At 43.5% G+C, this 22353-nt stretch overlaps 2 protein-coding genes across 7 annotated transcripts; one reads left to right on the forward strand and one right to left on the reverse strand.

Moving 5' to 3' along the window:
* Positions 1 to 4330: 4330 nt before the first annotated feature.
* Positions 4331 to 10509, reverse strand: LOC129152967 (uncharacterized). Of its 6 annotated transcripts, XM_054731393.2 has the most exons (5): positions 9940 to 10055; positions 9652 to 9828; positions 8442 to 9275; positions 8149 to 8355; positions 5322 to 8036 (listed from the first exon to the last, which is right to left on the reverse strand). In XM_054731393.2, the coding sequence occupies exons 2-4, from the start codon at positions 9757 to 9759 to the stop codon at positions 8152 to 8154; spliced, it is 1146 nt and encodes a 381-aa protein (XP_054587368.2). In that variant the 5' UTR covers positions 9760 to 9828; positions 9940 to 10055; the 3' UTR covers positions 5322 to 8036; positions 8149 to 8151. The 6 variants fall into 6 exon arrangements, with proteins under 6 accessions (XP_070402125.1, XP_070402126.1, XP_070402124.1 ...); XM_054731394.2 differs by lacking the exon at positions 9652 to 9828 and having other exon boundaries at positions 9940 to 10093; XM_054731392.2 differs by having other exon boundaries at positions 9652 to 10067.
* Positions 10510 to 15081: 4572 nt separating this feature from the next.
* Positions 15082 to 19065, forward strand: LOC129152966 (WD repeat-containing protein on Y chromosome-like). The gene has a single exon (XM_054731391.2). The coding sequence runs from the start codon at positions 15147 to 15149 to the stop codon at positions 18750 to 18752; it is 3606 nt and encodes a 1201-aa protein (XP_054587366.2). The 5' UTR covers positions 15082 to 15146; the 3' UTR covers positions 18753 to 19065.
* The last annotated feature ends 3288 nt before the right edge of the window (positions 19066 to 22353 follow it).

Genomic DNA, 22353 nt, shown 5'->3' on the forward strand with positions numbered 1-22353 from the left:
TTTTCATCCAGGAGCAGGGATCGAATTATGGGGGAGTTAGATATCCTACACATCCAGGGGAGCCGGAAAAAAGTTTTCTACTGATATTACATCATTTATGGACTCTTCTGAGCAGAGAGTGGCACAGCGCGTTGTTGCGCAGCGCTCCAGGCAGCTGCTTCCAGCGCACAGTCCATTCTCAAAGTGGCGCAACCAAAAAAACTATAATTAGCACACGATCGTTCATGTCCGCACATGTTCTCTACTTTCTGTCTTATTTGCGCCTGAAGCGCTCTGTTCCTGCGGACCTCATCACCTGTGCTGCGGAGATTTCACCTCACTGACGCAGCATCGAAACGCGCTCTCCGCTTTGCGGTCAGGAGATCCTTTTGATCTGCTCAAAAATAACTGATGAGGTGAAAAAGTAAGAATCCAGGCAGCAGTTTTTCTGGAGAGTTTAGAGGAGATGCAGGAAGATGAGAGACAGACAGGACAGGAAAATAGTTCAATAAAAACATGAAAACAAAACAAAGTGTTTAAAAGTAAACTGTAGGTAGATCTATCTCCACTACACGTTTTTACCTGTATAAAGCAATAAGTTATACACATGTAGTAGTTATACATCTGATACAATTCAGATCACCTTCAAAACTCAGTCACACACCCAGGGCCGTTTCAAGACATTTTGGGGGCCAAGGCAAAATGACCCCACCCACCCCCACCCCCCATAACTGGGCTCCCCAGAAGCCTCTGTGTAATTCATACCCTGTCCAGTAGTGTTAGTTATACAGTGTTTATAAAAGCTCCTCAGACATTACTGACATGTTATCAGATGAAAAACTAAATTATCAGACATGCTGTCTCATCTGCTGCTTTTCTAAACTTGCAAAAAGTAACAAAACCATTTGAAAGCCACTTTGTGGATTCTCTGAAAGTTTCCATGGAGTGTGTGACAACTTATTTTATCATTGATCCTGTCATGTTCCTGGGAAGGTGTTTAACCCACGACATGAAGAACCATCACAGGACAAAGGCAGAAAGTTCAAACAATGATTTATTAACCCTAACTAAAAGTGTCCTGGAGATATCCAAGTGTGAAGTAGTCGGCAAGAGTCCAAAAGCCAGCAGGGAGGGCAAACGGTGTGACGGGGTACGTCCAGGAGAGGGAGCCAGATGATGGCGGCAGAGGGCAAGTGAAGCTGGAGGAGAGGTGAACCTTGAGTGTGTAATCCAGGCGGGTTATGGTGACTTCCAGGTAGGTACATCCATCTGTGGTTCAGCGATTCCAAGTATCCTGAAGATGAAACAGACTTGAGTCCAAACACCAAAAAATCCAAGCACAAAAAACCAGATAAATCCAAAAACTGTGACAGCACAAATGTCTGCGCAGAGACCAAGTAAAACCTAGTACTGAGTGGCAAGATTCTACCGTGAGTAGTTAATCATCCAGCGATGTGAAGTGGTTCCCTCTCCTCTTAAATAGAGCTCTGCTGCGGTTGATTAGAGGATCTGTAGCTGCCGCTGATCGGTAATGCCCCACAGCTGGTGAGTGCCCTCTCCTGGAATGACAGTCTTACAAAGATGTTGTGGAGAAGAGGGAGTACTCACCCCGTCACACAACAGATCCTATCGTCTAATCTCACAGCTGAAACAAGCATCCTTAATAATCTGTGCACAGGAAGCTTACCGATGCTGTAGTAAAACTAAAGGTATAATAATTTATTATTAATAAAACCTTGTTGCAGCACTAAAGCAGAAAAATGAGATTTAGCAATAAATATGCTAAACATTTACATATGAATTGTTTTGGAGCCCTTTTATTGGCAGAATCTGATATCAATTTAGTTCTTACAAAAAATGAGTCCCAACGTGGTTTGTGTGGCGTTGCCATAGTGTGACGTCATAGGCACAGATTTCCTGTCCTCTTGTTTGGAAATGGAAATATGATCACCCTATATTCAACAAACTGTCCACCTGGGCTTTTGCACTGCACAGAGACGCTTCGCTGCCTTAGACTTTGAACGTCAGTTGAGAGTCAGTCTCATGCAGACTGACCAATGAAGAGAGGGCCTCAAGTTAAGACCCTCTCCTCATTGGTCAGTCCACACGAGGTGGGTCAAAGGTTACCCTGAGCGAGTTACGTGATGTCAGGCATTCAAGTATTGAGTATATTTACTGCATATTACAGTAAAATATTCTGTATGTGACCATATTATGGTGATCCTTGGGTCGTGATGATGGGGCCCTTGAATATTGTTGCCCAGGGTACAACAAAGTGTTAATCTGGCCCTGCCTAATGGTAAAACCACCTCTGATACACAGTCAGAAAAATAAATTACGCTGAGAGAGGTGAAGTACCCGAGTCACAGGCTGTTCCTTCTCCAAATGTGCATTTCGTCCATCACTGTGTGACTCAACGTGGTCTGACACAGCAGTGTGTTGAATTTTGACAAGCCTGACAGATGAATCAACGTTGTCATTTGACTATGCAAATATTTCACCCACTTGGTCTCTGTTCAACAGATACTTGGGAATTGGTGAGGGCACCATTTCCTGTCAGCGCAGATGACGGTGGCGGATTGCCTGTCCCGGCGGGGTCTTCCCCCGGGGGAATGGAGGTTGCACCCTCAGGTGGTGCAGAGGGTGTGGCATCAGTTCGGAGAGGCCCAGGTGGATCTGTTCGCCTCGAGGAGCAGCACACATTGCCCTCTGTGGTTCTCCCTGGCAGAGGCCGACGCCCCTCTGGGGATGGACGCCCTCGCCAATGCCTGGCCGTTGGTTCGGCTGTACGCTTTCCCGCCGTCTCCGTTGCTCTTACCAACCCTCCATCGGGTGAGGGACTCGTCAAACGAGGTCCTTCTGGTGGCTCCAGACTGGCCCATGCGGATCTGGTTTCCACTGCTTCTCAGTCTGCTGAACGGAGAGCCGTGGCGGTTGCCGGCGAGACGGGACCTCCTGTCTCAGATGGAGGGGAGGATTTGGCATCCGTCCCCAGATCATCTTCGGCTCACGGTGTGGCCATTGAAGGGGGCAGGCAGCCCCCAGTCGGCTTAGAGCCCTCCATCCAGCAGGTGCTGGATAGTGCCAGGGCTCCGTCTACAAGGGCGACGTACGCTCGCTGTTGGCAGCGGTTCTCTACCTGGTGTTCCGGCAGGGACGTGGACCCTGGTTCTTGTTCCCTGCATGAGGTTCTGCGGTACCTCCGGCACCTGTTTGACAAGGGCCGGGGCAGCCTCGACCCTTAAGGTACACTTGGCGGCTATTTCGGCCAACCACCTCTTGGTGGATGGCAGGAGCATTGGGGCTCACTGTTTGGTGACCCAGTTTCTGCGGGGCGTGAGAAGGTTGCGTCCTGCCTTGTGCAGGCCGGCACCTGCTTGGGACCTTCCCCTGGTCCTGCGGGCCATGTGTGGGCCACCCTTTGAGCCCATGACTACCGCCCCGTTGGCAGTGGTGTCTGTGAAAACCGCCTTTCTCTTGGCAGTGACGTCGGCTAAACGGGTCAGTGAGCTGCACGCACTGGACATCAGCCCCGCCTGCCTGCGGTGGAAGGCAGATGGGTCGGGGGTGACGCTGTGGCCCAACGTCGCCTTTCTTCCTAAGGTTCTGCCCGCGGGCTACGTGAATGCCGCAATCGAGCTAGGGGCGTATTTCCCTCTCCCATTTCTTTCGGAGGAACAACGGCGGGCGAATTTGCTGTGCCCGCTCCGGGCACTGCAGCTCTATATTGTGGCCACAAACACTGTCCGGCAGTCGGACCAGCTGTTTGTCTGTCACGGAGGAGTGAACAGGGGTCGGGCCCTCTCGAAGCAGAGGCTGTCGCATTGGGTCGTGGACCCCATTGCGATGGCTTACGCGGCAGTGGGTGCCGTGGCTCCCCCTGGGATCGTGTGCCATTCCACCAGGAGCGTTGCTACATCCTGGGCGGCGATGAGAGGTGTGCCACTGGCGGACGTCTGTGCTGCGGCGTCCTGGGCAACTCCGTGCACGTTTGCACGCTTCTACCGCCTCAACGTTGGCCACGGGTCCACGCTCGCTTCGGCGGTGCTGCCTCTGGCGGCTACCTCCTGAGTGACGGTGAGTTTTATGTTCCTCGTGACACTTCTGGCATAAGTCATCCACTCTGTTTACTGCCACTGGCAGTCAGGAGGGAACGAAACAGAACGGAAGTTACGGTGTAACTATGGTTCTGTGAGTTCCTGGATGACTGCCAGTCACAGGGGTCACTCGGAACTTCTCGGGCGAGAAGATCCCGGGAGACCCGAACGTAGCTATCGGCGCGTAATTTATAGACTCGCGACCAGGTGCGCTACGTGTCACGTGCGTGACTTAGTTTACATTAGTACTCGACCTGCGCAGATCTATCTCCTCGCGCTCTGCGCAGGTCGAGTACTAATGTAAACAAAGTCACGCACGTGACACGTAGCGCACCTGGTCGCGAGTCTATAAATTACGCGCCGATAGCTACGTTCGGGTCTCCCGGGATCTTCTCGCCCGAGAAGTTCCGAGTGACCCCTGTGACTGGCAGTCATCCAGGAACTCACAGAACCATAGTTACACCGTAACTTCCGTTCTGTTTCGTTCCCTCCTGACTGCCAGTGGCAGTAAACAGAGTGGATGACTTATGCCAGAAGTGTCACGAGGAACATAAAACTCACCGTCACTCAGGAGGTAGCCGCCAGAGGCAGCACCGCCGAAGCGAGCGTGGACCCGTGGCCAACGTTGAGGCGGTAGAAGCGTGCAAACGTGCACGGAGTTGCCCAGGACGCCGCAGCACAGACGTCCGCCAGTGGCACACCTCTCATCGCCGCCCAGGATGTAGCAACGCTCCTGGTGGAATGGCACACGATCCCAGGGGGAGCCACGGCACCCACTGCCGCGTAAGCCATCGCAATGGCGTCCACGACCCAATGCAACAGCCTCTGCTTCGAGAGGGCCCGACCCCTGTTCACTCCTCCGTGACAGACAAACAGCTGGTCCGACTGCCGGACAGTGTTTGTGGCCACAATATAGAGCTGCAGTGCCCGGAGCGGGCACAGCAAATTCGCCCGCCGTTGTTCCTCCAAAAGAAATGGGGGAGGGAAATACGCCCCCAGCTCGATTGCGGCATTCACGTAGCCCGCGGGCAGAACCTTGGGAAGAAAGGCGACGTTGGGCCACAGCAGTAGTCTGGTATCTGCAGACCATGTGGCACTGAGGACACAATCTATGGTGTGTTGAAACATCTGTTAAAGACAAGTCACATTAATGTCAAAACATTAGTATAGGAACAATTATAACTGATTATTTCACACTGATGTTTAATCTTATTCATTAAAACTTACTCTCAATCACTCCCATCATACTGACAATCCTCGCTTTATTGGTAATTAGAACAGCCTCATCAAGTTTTGGGTGCTCTGGGCACACCTGGCACAACGTTTCACAAGGAAAGAGCTGTTTCTGATGATCCATTTTCTGTGAGATGACATTTTCTGGAAGAGATACAGGAATTTTTTTCTCTTTTAAAATATAGCGTATACTCCTTTCGACGGCAGCATTGTCCTCAAAGGAAGAACTCTCCTGAGTCATCTGTGATGGGGTGCCTGATGATAGTGGTACAGTTGATTTGAAGATGTCTCTCTGTGTCTGAAAGAGATGCCATTTAGCTATATTTTTACGAGGACATGATATTCGTGGCTTTGCACAAGCACAATGCTAGGTGTTCCTCAGAGCATTGTAAGTCACAAATATTCTGCCAAGACGGCAGAAACTGTGTATTTCCGGCTCAAATACAGACAAACAGATCTGTGTAGAGGATCCACCAAAATCCACCCTCACACAAAGTGGAGCATATGCCATCTGGGCAGCTTTCTGTCTCTTTATGCATGTAGCAGCTTTGGCCTCTCCAAAAAATTTAAGGTCCACCATTTCCATCACGATGTGCTCTTGAAGAAAAACCTCCTTTACAGTTTCTCGGCAGTAATCTAGTGAGCGAAGGTGCTTGATGACTTTTTTTTTGATCATTAACAGTTTTATTATTCAGTTTTTAACAAGTAACAACATAGTAAATAAATGGTAAGGGAACACTGTAAGGAATAAAAGTAAATTAAAGCTGCAAGCAGCGTCGTTCGGCCCTCGCAGCGAAGCTGCTCGCCCTCCGTCCTTACCCCCTCCGCTCCATCCCCAATGCTCTCAAAACCCAGCACCCCGCCGCTCCTTCCTGACCAGCAGCCCGGGACACCAGGGCGCGTCAGCAGAACAGAAACGTCCACCAGAACAGAATTCACCATGGCATCAAAGCCCCTCCCTTTCTGAAAAGCTATCAGATCTGAATGGTCATTACAACATCATGAAGACAGTGCATGACCTTTGTGTCATGTTGACTAAATTAGAGGGGACAAATATGGGCATTTCACCAAAAAACAGTAAACTTCCTGTAGTCAGGGGGTGGGGCTTAGGTGATGCCAGCTGTCCACATTGTCACTGTCTTCAGATGTGGTCAGTGATAACACAGACAAAGTTTGAAATTGATCTGATCATGCACATGAGAGCTACTAAGTCAAGTAACGTAATGGCGACTGGTCAAAGTTTGAGGCTTAGCCACGCCCACACCTTTATACTTATTTGAAATCCGACGGTTGAATTTTTCCTCTATGTCTTAAGAGTATATAGCAGGAGTGTGAAGGTGATCGGTGGAAAGGTCGATGAGACATCATTCTCCTAATAACGTGTGCGAAAACCACTAAATCGCGTACTTGGACCAAAATGGCCGACCTCCTGTGCGACATTGCGCTTGGCTCCAAGAGACTGTTTTGTAGATCCTGAGACACTACATTAGTGTGCCAAATTTCGTGATCCTCAGTCAAAGCATGGCTTGGGGCTGACAGTTTTAATGGTCATAGGGGGCGCTATTTCAGAAAATAGGCCACGCCCACAAACTTCAGCTGTCCAATTCTATTAGGGGTCAGAGTAGGATCACTCATCAGAAATTGTGTGGCGATGTCACAGTGATTGAAGAAATGAGAGACAAACGTATTTCCATGGCGTGATGGCGAATTTCGCCATGCTCCCAAAGCCCCGCCTTTATTCGAAACCTGCCAGTACTATAGACCAAGTGACCTCAACTTGTCTGCTGCTATTAGCCAGTGATTGCTGGTGATTGGTTAAAAGGAGGCCAGTAGGGAGCTGTGAAAAAAAGAGTGGCGTGGCGACAGGTCAAAGTTTGAGGCTTAGCCACGCCCACACCTTTATACTTATTTAACATCCGACGGTTGAATTTTTTCATCTATGTCTTAAAAGTGTATGACAGATGTTTGAAGGTGATTGGTGAAAAGGGTGATGGAGCATCCTTCTCCAAACAACGTGTGCGAAAACCACTAAATCCAGTACTTGGACCAAAATGGCCGACTTCCTGTGTGACTTCGCACTTGGCTCCAAGATACTTTTTTGTAGGTCCTGAGACACCACATTAGTGTACCAAATTTCGTACTCCTCAGTCAAAGCATGGCTTGGGGCTGACAGTTTTAATGGTCCTAGGGGGCGCTATTTCGGAAAATAGGCCACGCCCACCGGATGTTCACATCAGATTCTTTTGGGGGCCAGACTAGGATGACTCCCTAGGGGGCGCTGTTCAGCCACTTTTTTTACGAACTTTCACATCGCCAGTGAAATACGTACATTTCATGCACTTTCTATATTGGGCCAGAATTTGGTGACTTTTTGGATATGCTAAGACCCCCTAAAGGCCATTCAAAGACGCGGAAGAAAAAAGAATAATAAGAAGAAGAAACGGAGCAGATACAATAGGCCTTCGCAGCTTCACTGCTCGGGCCTAAATATATACAGTAAACTTGGAAAGCAGGGAGTCTTTGGTGGTGTTGCTAAATCTACTAAACATGGATCGAGGTGGATGGAGTGCAGGAACCGAGATCCGTGGCTGAACGTTTCTGGTTGGCAAGTGGAACATCAGACAGAGTGGTCTGCAGAGGGTGCTTCTGGATGCCTCATCTCACTGACCACTGCATCGTCCATCAAAAGGGTTTGCTGGGCTGGCTCAATCGACAGCTGTCACATCACTAACATTCAGATATATGCAAAAAAGGAGATCATGAGTATAATACTTGTAACTCTAGCAGATAACAGGACTAAATGATTTTTAAACTAGAGATTCCTACGTAAATTACTTGCCTGTTAACAGTAATTGTGATCTGGTGGTACTTCCTCCAGAGCAGACACCTCAGCAGAAAGTTGGTCCCGCCAGAGGGCACCACTGACTGCCTCCAAACCAGCCTCCCCCTCATCTTCTGGAGCATCATCCTCCAGTTCATCGTCCTGCACCACAATGTCACCAGCACTGAGGCAGATGTTGTGCAGGATGGTGCATGCTATGATGACCTGTAATAGAGATAAAAATGTAATTTATATTTCATTCCCAAACAAAGATTACACCCAAAGTTTATTTCCACTTTGTGTTAACTTACATGAGGTACAAAGGTGTGGTGGACCTCCAGCGCTTTCAGGAAGATGGTCCTGAACCTGGTCTTCATCATTCCAAAAGCACGCTCGATGATGCAGCATGCCCTGGAATGATGGCTGTTGAAGCGCTGGGCTCCCACACCTTGAACCACCCGTTTGTAGGGGGTGATGAGGGGGAGTGGATGTTGGAGGCATGGGTACCCTCCATCCGCGAGGATGAAGTGCCCTGGAGGAGGATAGGCTGACTGCCTGTACAGTGGGCTGTGCCGGAGGACCCTGGAGTCGTGGACCGACCCAGGCCAGCCCACATAGGTGTCGATAAAGCGGCCCTGATGGTCACAAACTGCCTGCAGGATGATAGATGGGAACAGTTTCCTGTTTCTGTAGCACTGACCATCAGGACCGCTCGGAGCCTTGATCCGAATGTGACAGCCGTCGATCGCACCTGCTGCTTTCACGAAAGCTCTGTGTCGAGCCAGCCCAGCAAACCCACGAGACACAACCTCCATCTCCTCTGGGGTTTTGGGGAGGTGAATGACCTGGTGGAGGATTGCAACCACATCCTCCATGACTCGATGGACGATGTCGTGGACAGTTGAGCGAGGCATCCCAAATACTCTTGAGACCACCCTGTAGGATGTTCCACTTGCCAACCAGAACAGAAACACCAGGGTCTCGATTGTGGCACCCCAACCATGTCGCCGATCTTGGTTCAGGAGATTTAGCAACACCACAAAAGACTCCCTGCTCAGACGAAAATCTGGCCTGGGATCTTCCTGGTTAAAAAAACGGTCCAGGACTGGCACACTCATGTTTATCCTACAGTACAGGGGTCTGTTCTGTTAAAAGTAGAGAACAATAAAACAATTTTTTTTTAAACCTGTATAAATGCTTGAGATTTTTAGAAGAAAGCTAGGCATTATTAGGCATAAGTTGAAAAGGACAATACACATTAAACACATTGTAATGCTACTTTTAATATGAAATTTATGCACAGAACCAAGCATTATGATCAAATACAAACTTCTAAAATGTCATTCCATTAATTATTTTAGATGAATATAGGTTAAATTAACTATATGCATGTTAGTCTACTCTATACTAATGTGTGTATTCAGCCACATGTCTTTCTGTTGCTTAAAATATAAATGAAACTAGCACTAAAGTTAACATGTAATGCCTGAAAGCTGGTTCACTAAACAAAAATAATTTTACCTGGATATGGCTGCTTCTCAGCCTTAAATACAAAGGCCGGTGACGTTTACTAAGCAGTCGCAGCTCCTCAAAAACCAAAAATAAAAGGGAATACTGCTGTGGATCCATTTTCACCTCTGACTAGCTTGTTAGCTTGTTAGCCTGTTTGACGCTGTCACGGTAGCTAAGCAACTGGACCTGGGGGCGGGAATAAAAACGAGGCTAGTACTGTCCGAATTCAGAGCCGCTGACTTCCGGTTTTAGCGGTCTTGCTAGACCGGCGAGGACCCGTACTCACAAGCATCCTACCTCTGGATTCGGACACAGCCTTTATTGCCATTGTGGTGGTCACGTTCTTCCGGCTACTGTGTAGGTCACGTGTTTCCGGTTGCTGTGGAGCTCCACAGCGGCCGCTGCCAGACCCTTCTCGCCAGACCCTTCTCCCTGTCGCTACCCGATCCGTACCGGAAACCCGATCGGTACCACGCATGCGCGAATGTTACGTCACTTCCTCTCTTTGCCAACTTTGCGACAGTTACCGACTGCGGGACGTTTAAACAATGAATACCTCCGTATACAACGAAATTCATGATTTTCTCCTCAACGGAGAGCTTCCGACGATTGAACAAAAGCGCCGTAAAATAAGAAGAATGGCGCCTAATTACAGACTTAAAGGTAAGTACGAAAATTAAAGATGATCTTTTATCATGGTCTACAGCTGCCCTTGCTGCTTGAGGGTACAGACTCTCCGTTATTGTTCTAAAGTTGCATGACGCCTGCGTTGATTCAGGAGGGTGTAACGAGTAATATCAGTGTACAGTGTATACGTGTAGCATCGTCTGTAATATCGAAACTCTATATATAGGTCTATATCTTGGTGTGTGGTCTTATTTTAGATTAAAAAAAAAATCGTAAATACAATATCATATATATAGCCTATATATTTTTTTTAAAGATAATTGCAATTGGAGTTAAATGTACCATATTGGTGCAGATCTCAAACTTTAATATCTGTCAGACATTTCAATTTACTTTAGTCAGCAACTCTCATCTTTTTTTTTTCTTCATTTTTATCTTGTTCCAGACAACAGACTCTTCTACACTGGCCCCAGTATGCAGAGCATGTGCCTGCTAGTCAAGTCAGAGGAGGAGAAGAAGCCTGTTTTGATGGAGTGCCACAATAACCCTGGTACCGGGAACCACAATGGTGTCAGAGGTACCCGAAACATGGTTGTTGCTGGCTTTTACTGGCTAACATTGAACCAGGACATCAGTGAATGGGTAATGGCCTTATTTGAGTGAAGAAGCTAAATCAGGTCGTCATAATTTTTTCTAAAACATCTGTAGGCTATATAATTGAATGTGTTTACTTGCACACTTACATTTCAACATTAGTTTCTGTCTTTTTATTTTATTATCAATTTACATCAACTGCTTTAGGGTTTCCTAGACATATTGTTTGGAATACGCCTTTCAGGTCAGATGTTGTCATCGCTGCCAGATGAATGACCCAATCAAGACCGTGGCACCAACATTACAACCCATCAAGGTACATCTTAAAGCTATTTACATTTAATTTTCAAGTTAATAAGCTTGTCTGCTGCAGGTTAGCTTTAAATTTTCACTTGATAAGTTCTGTGACCTGCAGGTAAAGAACCTTGGAAGGTGCTGGGCATGGATTTAATTGGACCACTCCCAGAAACACGTCTAGGGAACCGATATGTCCTGACCATGACCGTTCTGGGTGATTGCAGAACCTCTTAAGTCCAAGACTGCTGCTGAGGTCTCTGCAGTCATGACGTCTAAGTTATACATGTTTGGCATGGTGAGGAAGATCATCACTGACCAAGGAAAGGAGTTTGTGAACCAGGTAAAATTTGTGAAAGTGTTAGTCGTACCTTGACATTTGAGATGATGTATTTAGACCAAGTCTGCTCATGCCACTGCAGCTCAACGACAGCATTTTCAGCATGCTGAATATTAAACATGCTGTCTCCAGTGCTTACCACCCCCAGACCAACGGGCAGGTTAGCATTTGGATATCTAACCTTGAGTAACTCATGGGAAATCAGTCATGCTTCTTTATCTATTCTGCAGTAGAACTCAAAGGATGAGAGGACCAACCAGAACATTAAGCGTGCTCTCAGAAAGCACGTGAACCAGAACCATGACGACTGGGACATTCACCTTGCTGCTGTGGTGTACGGCATCAACACTGCAAAGCAGGTATTCCTATTTTGACATTTTGTATGACTTTTACGCTGCTTCACAGTGTAGCATCGTCTTAAGAATGTTTTTAATTTTGTTAATAAAAAAAGAAGTTATTGACAAGTGCAAGAGAAAATGAATTAATGGAGAGATTTTGTGTGATCAGCACTTCACCCGCCACAGTGCCTATTTCCTGCTCTTCTACCGACATCCACGTCTTCCTGCTGTGATGAACACCTGTCCCATGGACGATGACTTTGAGGTTGCAGACCCAGAAGAGGACATCGACACAAGAGTTGAGGAGATGACGGTTCTGAATGAAACAGTCTGTACATTTGAAGAGGGCTGACTGACAGGGAAAGGAGACTTGTTGAGGAAAAAAGGGGAAATGTGGTTAGTGTATTCAACATTTTTACTGCTTTAGTAGCTAACTTTTCTGTATTTCTATATTTCCAGAATGAGCATTGCCATGGCGACCTGGTGAATAATAAATATTTATATTTCTCTCTCTGCTTTTCATGTAATTTTTTTGTAGGTTCTTCGCAATATTGAGAGGGCACAGGACACCCAGAGGAAGACCTTTGGAACACGGAAAAGGAAGCTAGTAAGGCAGTGTGTTGTTCAAGCAGGCGATGACTTGCTTTTGTCAGGAGAAAACAGGAAGAGACCTTGAGGTATGTTTTCAGTGCAAAAGTTTGAAAGCTCATCAGGTGCATCATAATGCAATTAACAACTAGCAGGTGCATGTCAGCTCTCCTCATTTAATGAAACATGTTTCTTTTTACAGTTCTTTCCCCAGCAGTTCATGGGAAATTGCTGCCGCATCTTTATGCTGATGGTGAGAATTTTCTTGCCATTACTTGAATATAACATTTTAACATGTTAAAGATTGATTTTACTTTACAGTATGCTCTCTGCATCTGCACCTCATCTCCACCATCTTTCACAGAGGTAAGCTTTTTCAGACAGTACCACCAAAGTATCTGTGCCAGTCTCCAGTCTTCATAAACCTTATATTATATTTGTCTTCAGGAGGAAATGCCAGCAATTCGCCTGTGGTGGTGTATTCAGCTGATGGAGAGATTCGGCATTGAGGGGTATGGCTGGCACTTTAGACAAACTGGCACCATCATATTTGCAGCTTTGGTTCAGGCAAGACACCAGGTCAAACAAATGTTTGTGGAAGTGGCTTACTGTAAACCCTGTGACTGAACATACTGAAGAAAGCAGCAGTACACAACTAGAGTCCATTCAGACTGGTGATGTTTTCTAAAGGCATGGACAAAGATTTGCCTTCTGGACAGAAGAAGCATCCCTTCTCCTCCAGGGGACTCTCCAGCCTGTCTTCAGGGTACCAAAGGCAACCTCCTCCAAGCCTTCACCAAGTCTAATCAGACCGGTGAGAGGACAACAATCAGATAACTATTTGTAGGACAGAACCACACAATGTTGAGACTATTCATCACAATGCAGGTTTACATACATGGTGGTAGTCTTCATTTCAGTCTAATGTGATAATCATGTTTTCTGTTAAAGGCTGAGGCTGACAGGTGTCTTATACTGGAGGTAATCTATTGATTTTCCTGTTTCTTTCATTTGTTGATATAACTGAATTACTAGTTATAGTCACAGGCAGCTCCTTCAGAGACATTATCCAGTAGTAGAATGAAGTAATAGTTATGAAACACTACTCAATGTAATGTGTTTTCAGTCCTCATATTTCTGAAACTTTATGGACAAATTTTGTATTTTCACTATTGTCACCTGGCATAAATTTTGCAGTTACCAGAACGTGTCCTAATGGACATATTGGAGAGTTTTGTGAGAGTTTTTGATCATTCTTCTTGGAGTACTATAGCAAAAATTGTAATGCTCTTGTGGCAAGGTGGATAAACGAGGGCCCGGGTGGGATTCGATCCCCAGACTCCCGGGTGAGAGTCATACGCTCTAACCAGTCAGCCAAAGGGACTGATCAAGGATGATCAATCGGGAAATTGTGACAGGACACTCACACTGTCACACTCTGTTTGAAAAAGTGAATCTGTTGGGCTTGTACCTGGTACTCAGAGTACCACACTGCCAGAAAGGGCACGCTGAAAATAAAAAGCTTTTTATTTCCATCAATATGTGTCTCCTTATTCAAATAATCTGGGTTGTAACCATCCTCTCAATCCTTTTTCTGTTGTTCATGCTCTTGTAATCTGTTGTTTGTGTTCCGCATTATTACAGTAAACCTGTGGAAATTATAAAGTGGTCCTGTGTTATTTTATATGGATATAAACATGAGTGTAGTTAAATCTGTATTTAATATGTTTAACTTATGAATACCTTGAGAAACTATTTTCAAACATTAATTTTGCAACATTGTGAAAATGATCACTATGGTATTACAAAGAATTAAGTTATTTCAAGACAAAGTGGCAAACTAAGAAATCTAACACAAAAGTAGAAAGTAAACAAATTTTAGGTGATGAGCCAAATTGGCTTTTGTGCAAGAATATATTACATTTCATATTGGAAAACATTCATAGGACATGTAGTGCAAATTAAGAATATCTGCTGTATCACAGTGACACATTTTCATCTTTTAAATGAAAATATAACCTATTATGTGGAGAAAAAACAAACATGTAATAGGTTACCTGAAGACTAATCAGCCAGTGTTTACTGACAATTTACAATGGACATTATCAACAGATCAAGATAATTCAAATCAATCGTCTCCACACATACAAGCATAAACACACTAGATCAAATTTAACACGCATATAAAAACATGATTTGTGACAACGCAAATTCAGTTTACAATCGGGCTAATTCGCTCGGTCAGCAAGTGGCAGTATCCTCGTACACTGCGGAGTAAACTGCCATTGAACGGATCACAAGAAGAATAGAGCATCTGCACATGCGCGGTACGGATCAGGTAGACCCGATCTGTACGGTCCGACGTTTTTTTTTTTTTCATTTTTATCTACATTATATTGAAATGTTTCACTATTGCAAACATTTAAATAGATACTTATTATTTTTTAACATCTTAACAGATACTCTGACCCGTAACTATCGTAAAATGCTTCGAGCGGAAGTAGACGGCTTTCGCGCATGCGTGGTACCGATCGGGTTTCCGGTACGGATCGGGTAGCGACACTCCCCTCCTGACTGCTGCGCTGCGTGAGCTGGCCGCGCATGCGCCACGCGCCCCTTTTATGCCCTTTTAAGCCTACCTAGCGTCACGCCTTTGTGACGTCACAAAGTGTTTCACAGGCGACTCGACAGGACAAACGGTTGAATTCAGCTCAACAGACAAGATGTTTAGCGTTGTGGAGTTTTGTCAGGAGTTCGATTTTAAATTTACGAATAAGCAGCTTTTTAATCAAATTAAAGCTCTGGAATTAGCCTGTAAAAACGTTTACAAACGTATCGAAAAACGGGAGACGAGCGACAAACTTGACAGAAATGTTAGGGGAGTGAATGCAGAGCAAATTTGTGACATAAATGAACTGGATTATGGTTTAAGCCGAGAACATAATGAAGAATTGTTTTTGGACAAATCCTTGACTTTTGGCCGTGTAAAAAGTGAGAATGAGGAAAAAATGAGATGCAAAACGCTTTTCCCAGGAAGGTTTGAACCGATTCCACTAGGGATCTCAAGAAGAGTTGTGAAAATGACTCATCGCCCAGTGAATCCATTTTGTGATTTAGACTTCCTAAATGAAGTCAGGAATTATCAGGACTGTGAATACTTTACAATCTGCCTCGACGGAACGTTAAAAGTTTGGACAGATAGTTTTAAAAATGCAAAAACATTTGCTCTCAAAAACAAAGAAACCATGAAAGATTGTTGCAGTGATCAACAGATGATTGTACATGATATGCTTTATATACCGGAGATTTCAGAGTTAGCGGTCTGCACAGCTCAGAGGGAGGTGTATTTTTATGACTGCAAAGACCTTCACAAACAGTTCAAAATAAGATACTGTTTACTGGATGAGGAATTTACCACCATGTCATATTATTATTCTGTTAGGAATGGCATGCTTTCATTGGGTGATAAAATGGGAAATATTTATATACTTTTCTCTAAAGTCGTTGAACACGGTCTGTTCAGCAAAAACATGTTTGAAAGCGTATCTTTAAGGCCTTATCCCACCATACGAGTGTCCTCCCTGTTACAGAACACAGACACAGACTTTCTATATTTCAAACTTAACGTTTTTAATGACTGGTGTTCTAATGTGCAGTTTTATCCACAGATTAATTCATTTTTGGTTTGTGGACTGTCCGCGAAAAGGACGATTCAGGTTAAGCTCTCGAAGAAGCTCAGTACTTCAAAACCCCAGTACACAATCCAAACATATGAGTCTACAGGTAAGATTGGTTTGTTCATCTGTGCAACGTATACCGCAGTGTATAACTGCATCGTGACGGGCGGTGAAGATGGAAAATTGCGGTTGTGGAAGAATGACGGCAGCGGTAAGTTGATTCGTACTCTACAAAAGCATACTGCAAGAATCTCCCACCTCCTACATAATCCTAGAGAACAGGTAATTATTAGTGTGTCTGCAGACCAAAATATGTGTGTCTGGTCTGAATATGATTGGGTCTGCAAGCAGAGTTTCAGAGCGGATCACCTGAAGCGTGACCCAATCACGTCTGTGTATCTGAACACTTACAACAACGAGTTAATAGTCAGTAATACAGACATGGCAAAGACGTTGGGAAGAGGGACCAATCTTTATCAAGAAACGATGACATCACACAACATGCCGCTGTGTGGAGCGCTCTACGACAGCGCTTTCAACCAGGTTCTCTCTATTTGCCAGAAAGGTGAAGTGAAGACATGGGATTTACTGACTGGAGAGGCTGTCATGCAGTTCAGCACCAGACCAGATAAACCTGTGGGGCAAACCATCCTCACGTTCGATGATTCTGGTCGCAAAATCATCACGATGTCTGACGATCTGACAGTCAGACTGTGGAACTTTTACAGCGGGCAAGAGATTACTGCTCGTGAAGTTAAACTGCCAAATCAAGCAACATGCATTGTCTGCAGAAAAGGCAAAATGTTTATCTCTGTGAAGAAGTCAAACAACATTTTGATTGTGGATTATAGAGGGTTTAAGAAGACGTACTTGGAGCATAGGTTTTTAGAAGATGTTTGCAAGATGGAGTTCCATGGAGATAAACTGATCGCAATATCCAGTGGTGGAAGTGTTGTTGTGTGGGATGTAAACGCATTTGAACATGAGAATAATTTGGAAAGCAACCAAACTTCTAGAAAGGAAGCGGTTGAGCCAATCTGTTTAAAGCTGAGCCTGCAACCCTGTTCCAGAGACAAACTCATCAGAGACGGTGAGTGTAAACCAGAGGGCAAAGACACATTTCATATAGGCCCTATAGTGTCTCTGAGGGCAAGAGATGGGAGTAAAGGTGCAGCCACACTGCTGATGGCAGTAGACGGCTACATTTATGCCTTGTCAACTACAGCTAGCAGCGGAGTGGTGGGGAAATTTGAAGCAACAGAAAAGAACAGGGCCACGATCACATGCATGACGGTTGATGAAGGAAATGCAACTTTACTGACCGGTGACAGCACTGGGAAAGTTTGCATTTGGGATATCAACAAGTTTTGTGTTGAGGTGAAAACCAACAATGAACGCAGCGTTTCTCCGCCTCCGCTGGTAAGAGCTTGGAATGCTGGAGTTAGCATGTTGGTCAGTATTATATATTTTTCTGCTGATCAGAGAGTTATTACTGCAAGTCACGACCAGAATCTCACACTGTGGACATACTGCGGTGAGAACATCGGTGTCTTTGGGAGACATAATTGGAAAGATCTACCCTATTATGTACAACTGAAACAAATGGAAGACAAAAAGAAACCTAAAGTAGAAGTGAAAAAAGAAAAGAACCCAGAAATTTTGGAACTGATTCGTGCCTGTTATGTTTCCCAGAAAAATAAGGATTCGATCATGCACACGGAGGAGGATAGTTTAGATTCGATGCAGGACGACATTGAAAATTTGTATGAGTGGCTCGGCTATGATGGATTACAGGATAAGGAACGAACCAGATGTAACGATATGGATCCACAGATTAAACAGGCTGGTCCTCCGGTTGCCACAAAGCCCAGCGTAACCAGTCAGAGGACAAATCATACAGAGGACAAGCAGATATCAGTAAAATCATCTAGAAAGTCCATGCTTCCAAAGATGAAAAGGGCTGTTCCTCCTGTCGCTGCTAAGCCCTCCAGCTTAACCAGTCAGAGCTCAGATGAAGATGCAAGTGAGACGTTGGATGAGCAGAAATCTGTTAAATTACCACTACTAAAAAAGTCCATGCTTCCAAGGGCTGTTCCTCCTGTCACCACTAAGCCCAACTTAACCATTCAGAGGACAAAGCTGCCAAATAAAAGTGTGGACAAGCCGCTTTTAAAGGATTCGTCACCAGTAACAGAAACTTCTCCTGCTGTCTCCCAAGCTCCCATAAACTTAGTCACACAGAAGACATCATTTTTAGCAGAAATCGTGGCAGACAAACGCTCTACTGTAAAACTGCCACCTATAGTCCCAAAGTCCACCAACACAAGCAGACTGAGGATGAAATTAGGAGACAACGTAAGGGCAAACAACAGATTTGAGAGGTCTGTAAAGTTGCCAGTCGTATCAGAAGATGAGCAGGTTCAACTCACATCACTAATTCGTGCCCCTGTCACCCAAAAGCCCGCCGATTCAAGCAGACAGATCAGACCTGCAGTTGTAAAGAAGACGGTGGATGGGAAGGATTCTGGAACATCTCCATCGGGATCAAAAAGGACGTTTCCTCCCCAGACCCTACAGCCTCGTCCACCTGCCACCACAAAGCCCTCCACCTTAACCACCAACAGGAGAAAATTAGTTGTTAAACCACAGTGAACCCCTGAAATAGTTACAGAGCCTGGGACTTGTTAACCCTCTCTGGTAGGAGAACAGATTTGTAGAAGAAGCCAAAATATTAAGATGAACCAGAAAACAATGGGCATTAGGAGCCTTACTCCCTTAAGGTGGAAGTTTAGAAGTTAATAGAAGTTTAGCAGTTAACCCTTACCCAACGTTTAAATTTTCTAACGTTAAAGTCATTAGAGCACAAAAATGCACTTAGAAAGCTTCCTTTAGAAATATTATATAATATTTCATAAGTCCCAATTTTTTTACATGAATTTCATCCTTGGCTTCAGCCCTAACAAAATATAATAAACTATGTGTGTGTTTCTCAGATTTAACCCCTTTATTGCCAGGTTTATTAGCAAAACCTGAAGTTTGAAAACTGTACAAAAAATGAAAAAATCAAATCATTTTTTGTGTGTTATGTCCAGATGACCTTTTTTGTGGGTAAGTTGTCACAGCCTTGGAGTGTCACAAATAGGCATAAAAATATTTTTTGCTCACTTTGTAGTTTTTGTGTAATGTCATATTTTCTAAAATACTCACGTTAAAGTCATTGGCTGACAAGGGGGTGCCTGCATGACTTTCATGTCTCAGGAAATCCTCTAAATTTCCTTCAAGAATGAAATGAAATCTGTCTAAAAAGACGAATAACAAGATCGGCAAAAGATGGCTACAGCCAAAAAATTGGCAGAAGAGCTGGAAGAAATTAAAAAATCCTTGAACTTTTTGTCTGGAGAAATTAGCAAGGTTGCTAAACAACAGGCTAACCTCATGGGCCTAATGGAGGAGCTACAGGAACTGAAGGCCTCAATCAAACAGAAGGATCAGAAGATTGATGAATTGATGACTTGGAACAAAATGCTCGAGCAAATGATATACTCATCACTGGGCTGGCAACTAAGCATCGCAGTTATGCAAGAGCTACAGCGGGATATCAAGAAGGTGAGGAGGCACCACCTGAAGAGCTACACACACTGGAGGAACAGGTTGTTCAGTTCTTCAGCGTCAAGAAGATTAACCTAAATAAAGAGCACATCTCAGCTTGCTACACTATTCCAAGAAAGGATAACAGAAACAAGTCATCAATTGTGGTACAGCTTGTAAACAGAAAGCAGAAGATTGATATATTGAGTCAATCTAGAAAGCTAAAGGGTTCTGGTGTTTATGTAAACGAACACTTGACCAAAAAAAATGCTGAAATAGCCAGAACTGGCCGGATACTAATGAAACAAAAGAAAATTCAAGCAACATGGGTGAGAAATGGAAGAGTGTTTGTAAAGCTAAATGGATCACCTGAACAAGCAAAAGTGGTTATGGTTAGAAGCCTCCAGGAGATGGAGCAATACAGATGAAGAAGATAAAGAACAAAAGCCTAAAAAGATTACAATGTTGTTTGCTAAAAACTGGACAACATATGGTTACATATGGTTACATTTTCGTTGTTTCCACTACCCTTTTTTTTATTATTATTATTATTTTTTTTTTCATAACACTTTGGTTCTGAAGAAGGGGATACCATATTACCATCATCAAGAAACAGCTAGCTTGGAAATGGAGCTGGACAGAAAAAGAATATCACACATTTTCTGGTGGGTGGAAATGAATATAGAGACAATGCAACAAAATAATCTCATGGATCAAAAGACTGGAAGACTGAAACAAAGAACAGAAGTCTATAAAGACATGGATCTACAAAATACTGGGCTGGAAACAAGGCATCAAAGTCATCTAAGAACTACAGCTAAACATTTACAACGTGAGGATGAAGCCCCTGAGGAGGACACCACAAGGGAGGATCAGGTAGCCCAAGTGCTTCAGTGTTATGAAGATCATGTTTTACTGGAAAACATGTTTTACTGGATGTTAAACATCTAAAAATGGAAATGACAATCAGAAAATTAAGAAATGCAGACAAAATTAAGCCTAAAAGGGTCTGACCAGAAATTATTTGGTTTTGAAAATAATATTGATCCAGAGGTAAATTTTTACAATCTAAACAACTCGAAATCAGAATATTATTATGAAGAAGAGTTAAGCAAACTTAAAATAGAAGGACTCTCTATCATACATTTTAACAGCAGAAGTCTCCATACACATTTTACTCAAATTAAAGATTTGTTAAGTTCACTCAAATATAAGTTTCAAATTATTGCAATTAGTGAGACTTGGCTTACAAATGAAACAGATTCATGCCTTGAATTGGAGGGTTATAAGATGTTTAACGTAAATAGGAATAATAAGAAAGGTGGGGGTGTTGCCTTCTATGTACAGAAGCATATTGACTGTAAAGTAATTGATAGTACAGTTATTGATGACATTATGGAGAGTATAATAATAGAAATCAGTTTCACCAAAAGGAAAAGAATTATTTTGAGTTGCATGTATAGAACACCAGGTTCTTGTGTTGAAACATTTATACAAAATACTGCTGATATATTGCAAAGGATTTGTGCTAAGAAACATGTATTTGTTTGTGGTGATTTTAATATTGACTTGATCAAATGGGAGGAACATAAGTTAACCTTAGATTTTTTGAATATGATGTTTAATTTTGGTCTCTGGCCTATGCATGATAGGCCAAGTAGGATAACTAAAGATAGTGCCACATTAATTGATAATATATTTACAAATGTTTATGGTCAATCCACAAGTGGTTTGCTAATAAATGATATTAGCGACCACCTTCCTGTTTTTACAATTTCAAATATGGACATTTTTATACCCCTACACAAGGAGGATGATGATTCCACTATATTGGTGAGATGGAAGACAGCAGAAAGAATTGAGGCATTCAAAGCAGAACTCTTGAATTACAATTGGGATCAGGTGTATGTAGACGATACAAACCAAGCATATGATACATTTCTGTCAATATTCTTAGAGGTATATAATAAAAATTGCCCTATTATACAATATAAGACAAAGAAAAATTATAAAAGAAAGCTGTGGATGACAGAAGGTCTGTTAAAGGCATGTAAAAAGAAAATGGTATTATATGAAAAATTCATCAAACATAGGACAAGTGCAAATGAAGACAATTACAAAAAATATAAGAATAAATTAACTACAGCTATTAGGATCAGAAAGAAGCAATATTATGATGAAATTTTAGATAAAATCAGAAACGATACTCGTAGGACGTGGAAAATATTAAATAATATAATTCAAAAAAGGATGACAACTTTGGAATGGCCAAACTACTTTCTAAATAGTTCAAATCATAAAGTAAATGATCTAATAAATATAGTGGAAGAATTTAACAAATTTTTTGTAAGCGTCGGGCCCTCATTAGCAAATGAGATAGCAGTCCCACCTGATGCAGATACATTTAATAATCTGATAAATAGTAATATCAACTCAATGTTTTTACATGAGATAAGTGAGACTGACGTTGTAAATACAGTAAGGAAATTTAAAAACAAAAAATCCACAGATATAAATGAAATTGATATGTGAATTATAAAAGAAGTTATATTCTCTATTGTGAGACCATTGACATATATATATATAACCTATCACTACATAAAGGTCATTTTCCTAAAACTATGAAGATAACAAAAGTGATCCCAACATTTAAAACTGGAAATAA

The sequence above is a fragment of the Nothobranchius furzeri genome, chromosome 17 (assembly GCF_043380555.1).
Source record: "Nothobranchius furzeri strain GRZ-AD chromosome 17, NfurGRZ-RIMD1, whole genome shotgun sequence".
In the NCBI taxonomy this organism is placed as follows: Eukaryota; Metazoa; Chordata; class Actinopteri; order Cyprinodontiformes; family Nothobranchiidae; genus Nothobranchius; species Nothobranchius furzeri.